The following is a 12,354-nucleotide window of genomic DNA, read 5'->3' on the forward strand; positions in this document are numbered from 1 at the left end:
TCGATCCTAACGAAGAAGTAACTGCACCAGAACCGGCGATTCGCTTTGTCATCCATCCCCGTCACCAATCCTTTAGTCCCACGGTGGTGGAGATGAATCAGCATGCCTCTGTAGCAACTAGTCGAGAATAGATGCAGTAGATGACGGATGGAGACTTCGCAACCGGTCAACTCTGTAAACTTCGCCAGCATCAAAAAGACTTTATATAAGTAAGGGGAAAGCTGTGCCGGACAGACACCATAAAAGCGGCAGAACTCCTCAGCTAGTGGGGGAAGAGGAAGAGAGTAACCCACCAAAAACGGGTAGGCGTAGAAAGCACAATACCCAGGCCGGTGGACTTGTATCGCGTCGTTCCCCGCTGGAACAATATCGATGTGAGTAGGGATACGGAATTTAGACCGTAGGGCAGATATTTGTTTCGACCCTATAACATATAGTACCTGCTCAGGAGCCGGGGCGGGCTTTTTTGGGAAGTCATTTCTAACCGACGGGTTCCGGGGAACAACCTTCTCCACAGTAGAAAAACTTTCGTCTTCCGCAACCGTGGGTTCATCGCCACCGGAAGGCATGGCCACCGACAATGGGGTGGCATCAAAGACTATGACAGAAGTGTGAGGGGAGTTTGTCATTTATGCAGTAACGTGTATACAGTAAAGCCGGAAAGAGAGTATCAACGGGAAAAGAAACCCGAAGCTAGAGCTAAAAAGCAGAAGGACATCGGAGACAAGGGTTAGAGAAGAAGCAGAAGAACAAGCAAAATGCAAGTGGAATATGAAGTGCTAAAAGTTCCATTTTTGAATCCCCCTTCCTCTATTTATAGGATATTGTGGCACCCAAATCGATGCAAGAAATTGTCATTGACACCAAATCGAAGCAACAAAGGCACTATAAACAAAGCATCGCATCGGGAATATGCGTAATGATGACGCGCGTGGCCATGACATCACCCTATGTCAGCTATGCCAACCACAACCTTTGAGTCAATCCGTCATCAATCCGACATCGATCAAGTCATCTCGTTCACCACGGCTGAATTTCTTGTGATTAGATGCAGATAAAATCCGCTCATCGAGGACTCCCAAGAGGACGACCTCAATAAGCGGAGGGACTAACTGTATGAGTCAAAATTAGGTCGAGTTTAGTGAATGCAAACGAACGAGCTGATACCGAGGTCGAAGCCAAGTACGGCCCAGTGGCGAGGAGTCGCTCAGAGAGAGAGATCAATGCCAAGGTCGAGTAGAGAACAAACAACAGCAACAGTTAAAATATTCTTAGGATTATGAATAGGAATATTCCCCCAATTGTAAAATTTTAGGGTTTTCTAGGAATATCCCCTATAAATAGGAAGAAAGAGGGAGCAAAAAGGGGACTTCTGGACTTATAGGAGAAAACATCTTGTAAAGGATTGACTACCAAGAATATACAAAAAGCTTGTCTTGTCTCCTCTGTTTGATTCCATTACTCAGCATTCCTCTTTTATTCACAAGATCCAAGAACACTTTGTTGATTTCCATAGTCAGTTGTCGCATGCTATTGTCAGAAGAAGGAATCATCCATCTTATTCAACATTTGGGTAACAAATTCCTTCTTATTACATTTAATGTCATTTATCACATTTATTGCATGTATTTATTCTCATATTTATTGATAGTCATTGAGTATTAACTTGGCATTCATTGACTTGAACACGGTCCAGTACCATCAAAATTATTGAACTTTAAATCTAGGATTTATTAAGTTTAACTAGGATTCACCCTTTATCTATTTATTAAATTGGTTTAACAAAAAGGGTCTAAAACTTTTTGGTTAAACAACATGTATACTCAAACTTATGTAAGTCACATGTGTACAGTGTACTCAAACTTCTTTTTCAGTATGTCATTTTAGTTCTTGTTACCGTAGGTATCGGCTCCTCTACAGGTCATGATTCATTAATTGGTACGTGCCTATATGAGTATTTTAGGGTCTCTTGTTCTGTAATTCCACACGTCATGATCTACGTGTCAAATTACATATTAATGTCAATGGAAGTTTCACTTACGGAGTTGAAGACGAACATGTACAATATCAGAGGATAACAAAAGATGCATCTATGTTTTGTTGGAAAAGTCGACAGAGGGAATGATAGTCGATAGTTCCGGGGAAAATTTGAACTTGTTTCATATATTTTAACCTCCAATTACGAATAGTATATTTTTGGTTTGTTTCTAACACATATTAACAGATATACTGGATTTTCAAATAATCATTCATGTAACATACTATATTAAGTCGTAACGATGGAAAATAATATGTGCGTAACTAGCAACTGTTTATGCTAGTTAAAGAGTTTATGGACCAAAAGCGACTAATTTTACTAGAAAGTAAATATACTTGATCACATCTTATAAAGACTAAAACTAATACTATCTTAGTTTATATTATATGTCTTTTAAGATTTTTATATACCTCTTAAAAATATAGTTAATAACCTTAAATAAAAGAGTATTTGTTTATACTATATTTTATATTTCTCTTAAACACTCTACTAATTGGATGAGGAGTTTTATTTTGTGTCTTATACAACTTACACTAGTTGTATGAGACTCCTTTCTGTCTCACAAATTTGTGGACCCCAATCTTACACTTCTGGGTCCACAAAACTGTGAGACAAAAAAGTTGCCTCATACAACTAGTGTCAGTTGTATGAGACACAAAATAAAATTTTCCCTAATAGACCAATAAGAACAGATTTTAGAAAGAGATAATGAATTACTTTTTGTTTTTCGACAATATCAAATATTCTAAAACATGTATTTAGTTTACCAAAAAACGTCTAATAATCGAAGGGAGTTTCTGTTATTAATTATTAGTCGACAACTATCATGCTCTTTAAGATATATATTTATACTAAGCCAATAAATATAAGACATATGTTTTGTATATACACTTTTTTATGCTTAACCATAATTAAGTGATATGCATTTTTACTTTATTTTATTAATTCTTAAAATTAATTATTTAGTTAGGTGTAACATTCCATGCATGTAAGTATTTACCTACTTTTTCATCCTCTTCCACCCGCGCGCCCACAAGGTTGCGAAAAGAAAGAAGAAATAAAAAAGGTTGTTTGTCATTGAATTTGCTCTCGGTGTGTACCAAATTAACTTATGAAATAATTTTTATGGTGTATATATTAAATTAATAAATTTATGACATGCATTAACACATAATTTTTAAACTTAAATATTTTTAATTAATTAATACTATGTGTGAAATTAACGGAGGATTAACAGGATATGAACCCTAGAGATAAGAAGAAGAGAATGAGGGATGAACTAGAGAGAGGTTAGAGAGAGAAGCAATAGAGATGAAATGAATTCATTCATTGATACTAACTGAAAATCTGAAGGATTTACAATATATATAGTTAGGTAATTAACTCAATAATCAACTAACTAATGGAACTCAAATTATCGGTAATTAAAGAGAGGTAAAAAGACTATTCTGCCCTTACTATTTACACTTATGTTACCCCTTTCTCAACATTCCCCCTCAAGCTAGGAGGTGCAAAAATATTGAGAACTACTAGCTTGGAGATTAGATGTTCATGTTGAAATCTGGTGAGACCCTTGGTAAGAATATCTACTAGTTGATCTTTACTAGGAATGTACTTTGTTGCTATCAGACCTTGCATTATTCTTTCTCTTATAAAATGGCAATCTATTTCAATATGTTTGGTTCTCTTATGATATACAGGATTGGCTGCAATCTACATAGCAGCCTTACTATCACTGTATACTTCAATAGATAAGATTACTTCAATTCTAATTTCTTGCATTAGTCCTTGTAGCCAAATGAGTTCAGCTACTGTGGCTGCAATACTTCTGTATTCAGCCTCTGCAGTACTCCTAGACACTATAGTTTGTTTCTTTGATTTCCAAGCAACTAAGGAGTCTCCAATCTTGATTAAGTACCCTATTACCGATTTCCTGGAAATTGGACATGCTGCCTAGTCTGCATCATAGTAGGTTGTGATATTGTTGTTGTTTGAGCTTGGTAATAGAATTCCTCTTCCAGGTTGATTCTTGACATATTTAACAACTCTCATAGCTGCCTCCATGTGGGATTTTTTAGGTTGTTGTAAGAACTGACTAAGAATTTGAACATTAAAAGAAATATCAGGTCTGGTCGTTGTTAGATAGAGTAGTCTACCTATCAATCTTTGGTATGAGTTAACATCAACAAGAGGTTCATCTACTAACTGACTAACATTACTGGAGTGATTATCATAATCTTTTGTTGTCAGTTTAACATTAGTGTCTAAGGGAGTTGCAATAGGTTTAGTAGCACTTAATCCAAGTTCTGATATGAGTTTTAGTGCATATTTTCTTTGGTGCATTAGTATCCCTTGTTTAGATCTTGCAAACTGAATACCTAAGAAATACTTTAACTCACCCAGATCCTTCATTTTAAAAACTTGATGCAGATTGTTTTTTGTTTCTTCAATCAACCTCAAACTGACACCTGTTATCAGCATGTCATCAACATACACCAACACCATGATAGTACCTTCAGATGTTTCTTAATAAACAAAGAGTGATTAAACTGACTTTGCTTGAAATCAGACTTTATTAGAGCTTCAATCAATTTTACATTCCATTGTCTTGGGGCTTGTTTTAGGCCATACAAGGATTTAATGAGCCTGCATACTGATTTCTTCTCCCCTTGGCTCTTAAATCCTTGTGGAAGCTCCATGTAAATTTCATCATATAAATCTCCTTGAAGAAATGCATTATACACATCCATTTGGTATATATGCCATTTTTTCTTGCTGCAATTGCTAGTACTGTTCTTACTGTCTTCATTTTAATTACTGGAGAAAAAGTTTTTTGGTAATCAATTTTCTCTTTTTGATTGTATCCCTTTGCTACTAATCTGGTTTTAAACATCTCAATTTTACCTGTAGCTTGTACTTTACTTTGTAAATCCATTTACACCCTATTGGTATTTTTCCTTCAGGAAGAGAAACTATATCTCATGTATGATTACTTTGTAAAGCATCAATTTCTGCTTTTATTGCTTCTATCCATCTAGGATCTTTGGTTGCTTCTGAATAAGTTGTAGGCTCAGTAACACTTGAAGAGGTGCAAATGAATGCCTGATAAGTTGGAGACAGTCCTTCACAAATAATGTAGTTTGATATAGAATATGGGACCTCTTGATGAATATTAAGTGACACAAAGTCACTTAGCCATATAGGTGGTCTTTTTCCCCCTATTAGACCTTCTATATCCAGACTGAATTACTGGATTTGTGGTTTGTGTAAGCTCTGTAGCTGGCATCTCAGTGTCTATATTTTGAAAATCTTGAGATGAGCTGCTTATAGTTTGATTCCTAATTTATTCATAGACTTGAGGTGGGTCTTGTATAGTTTCTAGAATATGGTTAAGTTCTGGTTCCACAGTACCACTTGGATTTTGTATTGATGTCTGATTATGTACTTGTATATACTCAGGTACTGAACATTGAATGTCTTGTAAATGAGAGGTTGTTGAGGTTGGGAATATAGGTACTGAGTAATCTTCTTTCTTCTTGGAAGGAAAAATATCTTCTCTAAACACTGCATCCCTATTAAAAAAAGGTCATATCCTTCAGATCATACAATATATATCCTTTTTGAGTTTCTGCATATTCCATATGGACTGCAGATTTGGTTCTTGATGACAGTTTGTCATGTTGCTGAACTATTTTTACATAGCATAAGCAATCTGATACCCTTAAATGAGTATAGGAAGGTGGTTTCTGATGTAGTCTTTCATAGGGAGTTTTGTTGTTGATGACAGCACTTGGAAGTCTATTTATAAGATAAACAATAGCATTTACATAGTGACCTCAAAATCTTATTGGTATTTCAGCTTGAAACCTAATAGCCCTGGTGATCTCTAAAATATGTCTGTACTTTCTCTTAGAAACTCCATTTTGCTGAGGAGTATAGGCACATGAAGTTTGATGAATGATCCCAAGTTTCTTTAACATCTCACTACATACTGAGTTTATAAACTCAGTACCATTATTAGTTCTGATAATTCTAACAACCTTGTCAAACTGAGTTTTGACTAATATCAAAAATTGCTGTAATAAAACACATACTTCAGACTTCTGTTTAAGCAATAATACCCAAGTCATCCTTGAAAAATCATCAACTAGTGTTAAAAAGCATTTATTACCATCATATGTGGGAGTCTTATATGGTCCCCATAGATCCATATGTACTAGATCAACCTGCTTACGATTTTAATACCGCTAATAGAAAATGGTAATCTTGTCTGCTTAGCACAAGGACAAACTACACACTATTTTACAATATCAACTATAAGATCTGTTCTACTATGAAGCAACTTTTTAAGGATTGTAGTTGAAGCATGAGCAAACCTCCTGTGCCATAGATCAATATCATTTGTTGTAGTTGAGTTGGTCTGATCATCATCTTTTATTCCAGTTGCTACTGCTAAAGATGTTCCAATAGCTTGTCTTTCTAGTATGTAGAGTCCATCATCTTCTCTACCAATCACCCTCACCTTCCCACTGAAGAGTTCCTGAAATACACAGAAATCAGGAAAGAAAGTTGTTGAGCATTGCAATTCCTTTGTTAGTCTAGACACTGATAACAAATTGAACTTAAATGATGGAACATAAAACACATTAGTAATTGTGTTTCCTTCTGATATAGTGCTAGCACCAGTATGAGTCACATATGAAATATCTCCATTTGGCATGAATATCTTCTTTGTTTTTTCAGACTGAAGGATAGTCGATTCATTTAGCATATTCAGATTAACTACCATATGATTTGTGGCTCCTGTATCTATTATCCACTCTTATAGACTACTAGAAACCATTCGAACACAACTAATACATGTTGTATTGGCTGCAAGAGTTGAAATTGTGCAGGAAGACTGGCTAGCTCCTGTTTTGTTGAGGAGTTGAACAATTTGATCATATTGCTCTCTTGAGAATGTGCATCATGTCATTTGATTCAGTTGATTGAAATTAAGTCTAGTTACAGACCCTTTGTCCTCAGTAGTTGAAGAAGCTTGATTCGTATTCATGTTCAAATTCTGTAAATGACCTCTTGCATCATTGAAATCACTGTATGTCTTTGAATTGAATTGTCAGATATGACATTGTAGGATGTATTATTTCCTGCTCCCCCTTTCTTTTTTGGTCTATAATCAGGTGGATAGCCCACTATTTTGTAACAATTTTCTTTGCTATGTCCCTTAAGTTTAGAGAACTCACATGGAACATTATAGTTTTTCTTGAACCTTTGATTTCCTATGGATCTTGAATACATTACTGCATCAAAATTTCCTGACATCATTGCAGGATTAGTTCCTAGAATTCTTGTAGTGTCTGCTATTGACTTTTGACCTTCATCACTAATTATCATAGCATATGCTTGATTAACTGTAGGAACTGGACTCATTAAAATCTGACTTCTAGCCTGAGCATACGAGTCATTAAGTCCCATTAAAAATTGATACAGCTTAAGTTTTTGAAGATACACAACAAACTCCTTAGATTTAGGACAATCACAGCTTGATGCAGGCACCAAGGCTTCAAACTCTTCCCACATATCCTTAAGTCTTGAGAAGTATACAGAGACAGATGCAGTACCTTGAGACAGAGTTGTAATTTCTTTATGAAGATTAAAAGATCTTGAGTCATCTACCTTATTAAATCTCTCAGATAAATCTTCCCAAACTATTTGGGCACACGAAGCATATATGATTCCACCAAGAAGGTTTTTAGAAATAGAATTCATAATCCATGAGAGTACAATTGCATTTACTCTCTCCCAGCGATTCCATAGAATTTCTGAAAATTTTTCTTTCTTGCATGTACCATCAATTAATCCTAACTTGTTCCTGCCTAACAAAGCAACACGCATAGAGCGATTCCAAATCGAGTAATTCTCAATACCTGTGAGTTGAAACGAGATGATTTGTATACCACTCACATCAGCTGGAGACAAGAACAGAGGATGATTATAGTCAACTCCAATTGGTTGATTTCCAGTTCCAATTGAAGAATTTCCAACCGCATAATTCAATTGTTCCATTGCATGTTGTTGATTGTCCAAACTTTGTTTGTTCTCCATTGACAAGAATTCACAAGATTCTATGAATGATTTTTTGTAACTGCGGAATAGATCGATAATTCGAGCTAGAATCTCAAGCTCGTAAGCTTTGATACCATAAAATTAACGGAGGATTAACAGGGTATGAACCCTAGAGATAAGAAGAAGAGAATGAGGGATGAACTAGAGAGAGATTAGAGAGAAACAGTAGAGATGAAATGAATTCATTCATTGATACTAACTGAAAATTTGAAGGATTTATAATATATATAGTTAGGTAATTAACTCACTAATCAACTAACTAATGGAACTTAAATTACTGGTAATTAACGAGAGGTGAAAAGACTATTCTGCCCTTACTATTTACACTTATGTTACCCCTTTCTCAACAAATAACAATCCGAAAGGGACCTAATACATATGCGTCCCACTTGCATACATCCATATCATCACATACAAATTCATACATTCTTCTTTCTCACCTACCCACTCCCTTCCAACAAGAAAAACTGAAAGAAAAGAGTCCTATTCATATTCTTATAGTGTGTGGGAGGAGGCGGTTTCCTATTAAAATACTTGTCCTGAAATAAGTACACTAATTAGGAAACTAAACTAACTCATTGTCTATATATATTGTCCACTCCACCTCTATTTTCTTCTTCAAACCATTCTATTGATTCCTTTCAATGACGAAAATTAGGAACTCTAGTATTCCCTTAATTTAGCCTCTACAAATTCTCCAATTCCTTCGGAGAAGAGAAATAACCAAAGACCTTTAGTAGAAAAGAAGAATGAATCCGGAGAGAAGACCACCGGCGGTTTCAGTGACGCCGGCGGAAAATTAGACGATGGGCTCGCTACCATCCTGTTAAAACTCGATTTGCATTGTGAAGGCGGTGCTAAAAAAGCCAAACGTTCAATTGGCCGATTTGAAGGTAATTAATTTAAATAAACATCATTTATCTACATAATAGTACATTATTTAGTAGGCGTTTCGACATACAAATTGTGCTTTTTGAAAGAAAAAAAATAGTATTTGGAATTAAATTGAAAAATGATATTTGAAATTTAAAATTGAGTTTGGTCATGCATTTGAAGTGAAAAAATATTGTAGTTTTGTGACCTGAAAAAAAAAATTAAAATTTTTGAAAAAGTTGTCAAAACTAATTTTTAGTTTTTGAAAAACTCATTTTCGAATTTTTTTCAAAAACTTACAAAATTTCATGGACAAACATATTTCTAAAAAAGAAAATTTGTTAAACGGACAAACAGGTCCTTAATCTGATACAAGCAAATTATATGAAGGTTCGGGCTAATTTTTAGTTTTATTTATTTTAACTGAAGCTGTGGAAGACGTAAAGGCGGATTACATCAGTGGGAAATTGACGGTAAAAGGGAATGTGGATCCCTTATGGCTCCGGGAAATGGTTGAAACCAAGACAAAGAAAGGTGGAGCTCATTTCTGCTCAACCCAAAAAGGACAGTGGCGGCGGCGACGACGACGGAGATAAAAAATCCGATGACAAAGTTGAGAAAAAGGCCGAGGAGAAGAAAGGGGAAGATAAAAAGCCCAAGGAGGTAATTTACTTTTTTTTTTCTTCTAACGTACACTTTATATTGTTTATCATAATTTAATTAAGCCAGGAGTTACAGTAATTACTGTTTAGTTTTTTATCAATAAAATAAATTAATTTGTTGTTGGATTATTAGAAATTTTTCTAACTTTCTGCTATTTTCTCTTTGGTTGTTTAGCCTCAATTTAACACGGTGGTATTGAAGATTCGGCTGCAATGTGACAGGAATGCTCAAAAAGCAAAGCGAATTATAAAGAAAATCGATGGTAAGACTTTTTCCTTTGTAGTAATTGATTTAATTTATATATACTGACTGTATGTAAAAAATTACGCTATCAAATTATTAACCTGTTGTGTGTCATGTTATAATTTCATTTATTAGGAAAAATTATTTGTAATTATATTTTAGGTGGTGTAAAAATTCGTGTTCAAATCCCATTTTTTTGACTATATATTGTTTTCATCGTAGTTGACTATTTTTCCATTTACACTTATGTAGAAGAAGTGAGTATAGCTCTAGAAAAAGATTTGTGACAGTGAAGGGAACATCATCTTACTTGAAAGATAAATTAAAGAGGAAGATAGATGTTGTTACACCAAAGAAAGATGGTGAATCAAAGTTGTAAGAACAGAGCTGAAAGAGCAAAAGACAGACAATGGTTACAGCATTAATCCAAATACGTATTATATATGCTATGCAAGATTATGATCATACTGGTGGCTATGTTATGTAAATCCTTAACAGCGCCTCTGATGAAAATCCTAATGGTTGCTTTGTTATGTAAAATTAATTATTATCATCCCAGCACCTCATTAAGAGGAAGATTAGTTCAGCTGAAGTGTAAATACATCACTATCATATAGATGAAAAGTCATGATAGTTTTTGTTTAGGAAATACTACAGGTTAGACAGAAACAATTAAGCTGCAGCACTATGGTTTAATCGGTTTCATTTATTAAGTTTTACAAGAGAACTTACTAGTCTCTTGTGGTATTACATTTGAATTCTCTTGTTAACATTATTCGTGTAGCGCCATGTGCTATCCGGGGAGACATTAACATTATTCATTCGTTTAGACTTGTAAATTTTAAGTTTGCAATAATATCATTCAATTGTTGTGCAAATTGTGTATAACTTCCTATTTGTTACGTGTTCTTTTTTACCATTATCAGTTTATCACATAGTGCCAGTGCGTGCACACAAGAATTGATGTTTTGACCTATGGAGAACATAATAGAGACCACTGTATTTCTTTTGATAAATCATACTACTAATAATACTGGTGTTTGTCTTACTTAGCATTTAAATATTCACAAGTTTGTACGACTAGGTCTAGGCTATTCAAGTTTTAATCCTATTTAAATAAGGCTGGCAAAAATAACTTGTGATTTAATTAGAATTTGTCGCAAATTTTGAAGAATTGGGATGGATAGACAAAGACTTGTCTTACCATATATAGTTCTAGCGCACTAGTACAAACTGTGTCGTAATTTTATAACAAATTATTCAAAATACTGATGGATCACTTGGAGTTTTTGATGAATATATATATAGGCAAAGACTTGCCTTGCCACAAGTCCTCGTAACCATAGTACAAATAATTTTCGAACAAATTAAATTGTTCACAAGGCCTTGGTGATCATCAGAGTTTCTGATGATGTGCAAAATTTGCCTTACCACCAGTTCTAAAAAATCGTTAGGAGTTGCACAAAAAAAAATTCACTAATACGATTTTGTTTCAGAATTGATCCAAATTTGATAGATCCAACCTTTTTAATACCAATCACGACAATTTTCAATAGTTAAATTCTATTCAACCTTCAAATATAAATAGTCCCATTTTTTCTTGTTCAAACTGATTTTTTCAATCTCAACAATTGTGTTGTACAGTTTTCTGATGAGGTCCATCTCATTGAAGAAAGTATTAGACATGTGCCTAATAAAAGTTTTCTTTGGTTTGGTAGCCAACCTTGTTGACTTGGTTTGGTTGGTAGCCAACCTTGTTGAATTAGTTTGGTTTGGTAGCCAACTTTGTTGAATTTCTTTGGTTTGGTAGCCAACTTTGTTGAATTGTGAAAAGTGTGTGTAAATTGTCAAATATGGTAGGCTTTAGAGAGTGAAGCTTTGGCTATAAAAGGAGAGCTTCAACTCTCATTTCTACACACCAACAAAGAGAGAAAGAAAGAGTGAGGTTTCACAGACAAGGTATAAGAAAATAGTCTGTGAGGAAAATAGAGAGTGAGCGATATTGTAGTGAGGTGGGAATATCAAAAGAGGGTTATTTCTTTTGAGTGTTGTAGTGGTCTTTGGAGTATTTATCTCCGACCTACAAAGTGTAAAATTCCTTACTATAGTGATATCAGTTGCTCCTCTCGGGGTCGTGGTTTTTTCCCTTATTCAGAAGGGTTTTCCACGTAAAAATCTTGGTGTCATTATTACTCTTTTATTATTGTTAATTACCGTATCTCGGTGCTACATTATTATTCCGCTTTATTACCGTGAATATTATTTTGGTAAGGGGTTTATTCCCAACAACTGGTATCAGAGCACAGGTTCTGCTCGTTCACTGAAATACTATTCACTGTCGGTAGTACTATACTTGGTGAAAAATAAAAATGTCCGGAGTAAAGTACGAGGTAGCAAAATTCAACGGAGAT

The 12,354-nt window shown here is 34.7% G+C and overlaps 2 protein-coding genes across 3 annotated transcripts; one reads left to right on the forward strand and one right to left on the reverse strand.

Annotated features, from left to right (window-relative positions):
• Positions 1–7,093: 7,093 nt before the first annotated feature.
• LOC138883697 (uncharacterized) lies at positions 7,094–8,143 on the reverse strand. The gene has a single exon (XM_070164399.1). The coding sequence runs from the start codon at positions 8,141–8,143 to the stop codon at positions 7,094–7,096; it is 1,050 nt and encodes a 349-aa protein (XP_070020500.1).
• An 813-nt stretch (positions 8,144–8,956) lies between these two features.
• On the forward strand, positions 8,957–10,821 carry LOC104221934 (heavy metal-associated isoprenylated plant protein 3-like). 2 transcript variants are annotated; one of them, XM_009773093.2, is made up of 4 exons: positions 8,957–9,057; positions 9,467–9,700; positions 9,875–9,962; positions 10,196–10,821. In XM_009773093.2, the coding sequence occupies exons 2-4, from the start codon at positions 9,521–9,523 to the stop codon at positions 10,228–10,230; spliced, it is 303 nt and encodes a 100-aa protein (XP_009771395.2). In that variant the 5' UTR covers positions 8,957–9,057; positions 9,467–9,520; the 3' UTR covers positions 10,231–10,821. The 2 variants fall into 2 exon arrangements, with proteins under 2 accessions (XP_009771395.2, XP_070021596.1); XM_070165495.1 differs by having other exon boundaries at positions 10,199–10,744.
• Positions 10,822–12,354: the final 1,533 nt, after the last annotated feature.

Source organism: Nicotiana sylvestris, chromosome 12 (genome assembly GCF_000393655.2).
Source record: "Nicotiana sylvestris chromosome 12, ASM39365v2, whole genome shotgun sequence".
Lineage (NCBI taxonomy): Eukaryota > Viridiplantae > Streptophyta > Magnoliopsida > Solanales > Solanaceae > Nicotiana > Nicotiana sylvestris.

What these genes read in the sequence shown, in the direction of transcription:
- LOC138883697 (XM_070164399.1), bottom strand. Translation starts at nt 8,143, where the DNA reads ATGGAGAACAAACAAAGTTTGGACAATCAACAACATGCAATGGAACAA.
- LOC104221934 (XM_009773093.2), top strand. Translation starts at nt 9,521, where the DNA reads ATGTGGATCCCTTATGGCTCCGGGAAATGGTTGAAACCAAGACAAAGA. An exon ending in AAGATAAAAAGCCCAAGGAG is followed by an intron (nt 9,701 to 9,874) that starts GTAATTTACTTT and finishes TTGGTTGTTTAG; the next exon opens with CCTCAATTTAACACGGTGGT. An exon ending in AATTATAAAGAAAATCGATG is followed by an intron (nt 9,963 to 10,195) that starts GTAAGACTTTTT and finishes ACACTTATGTAG; the next exon opens with AAGAAGTGAGTATAGCTCTA.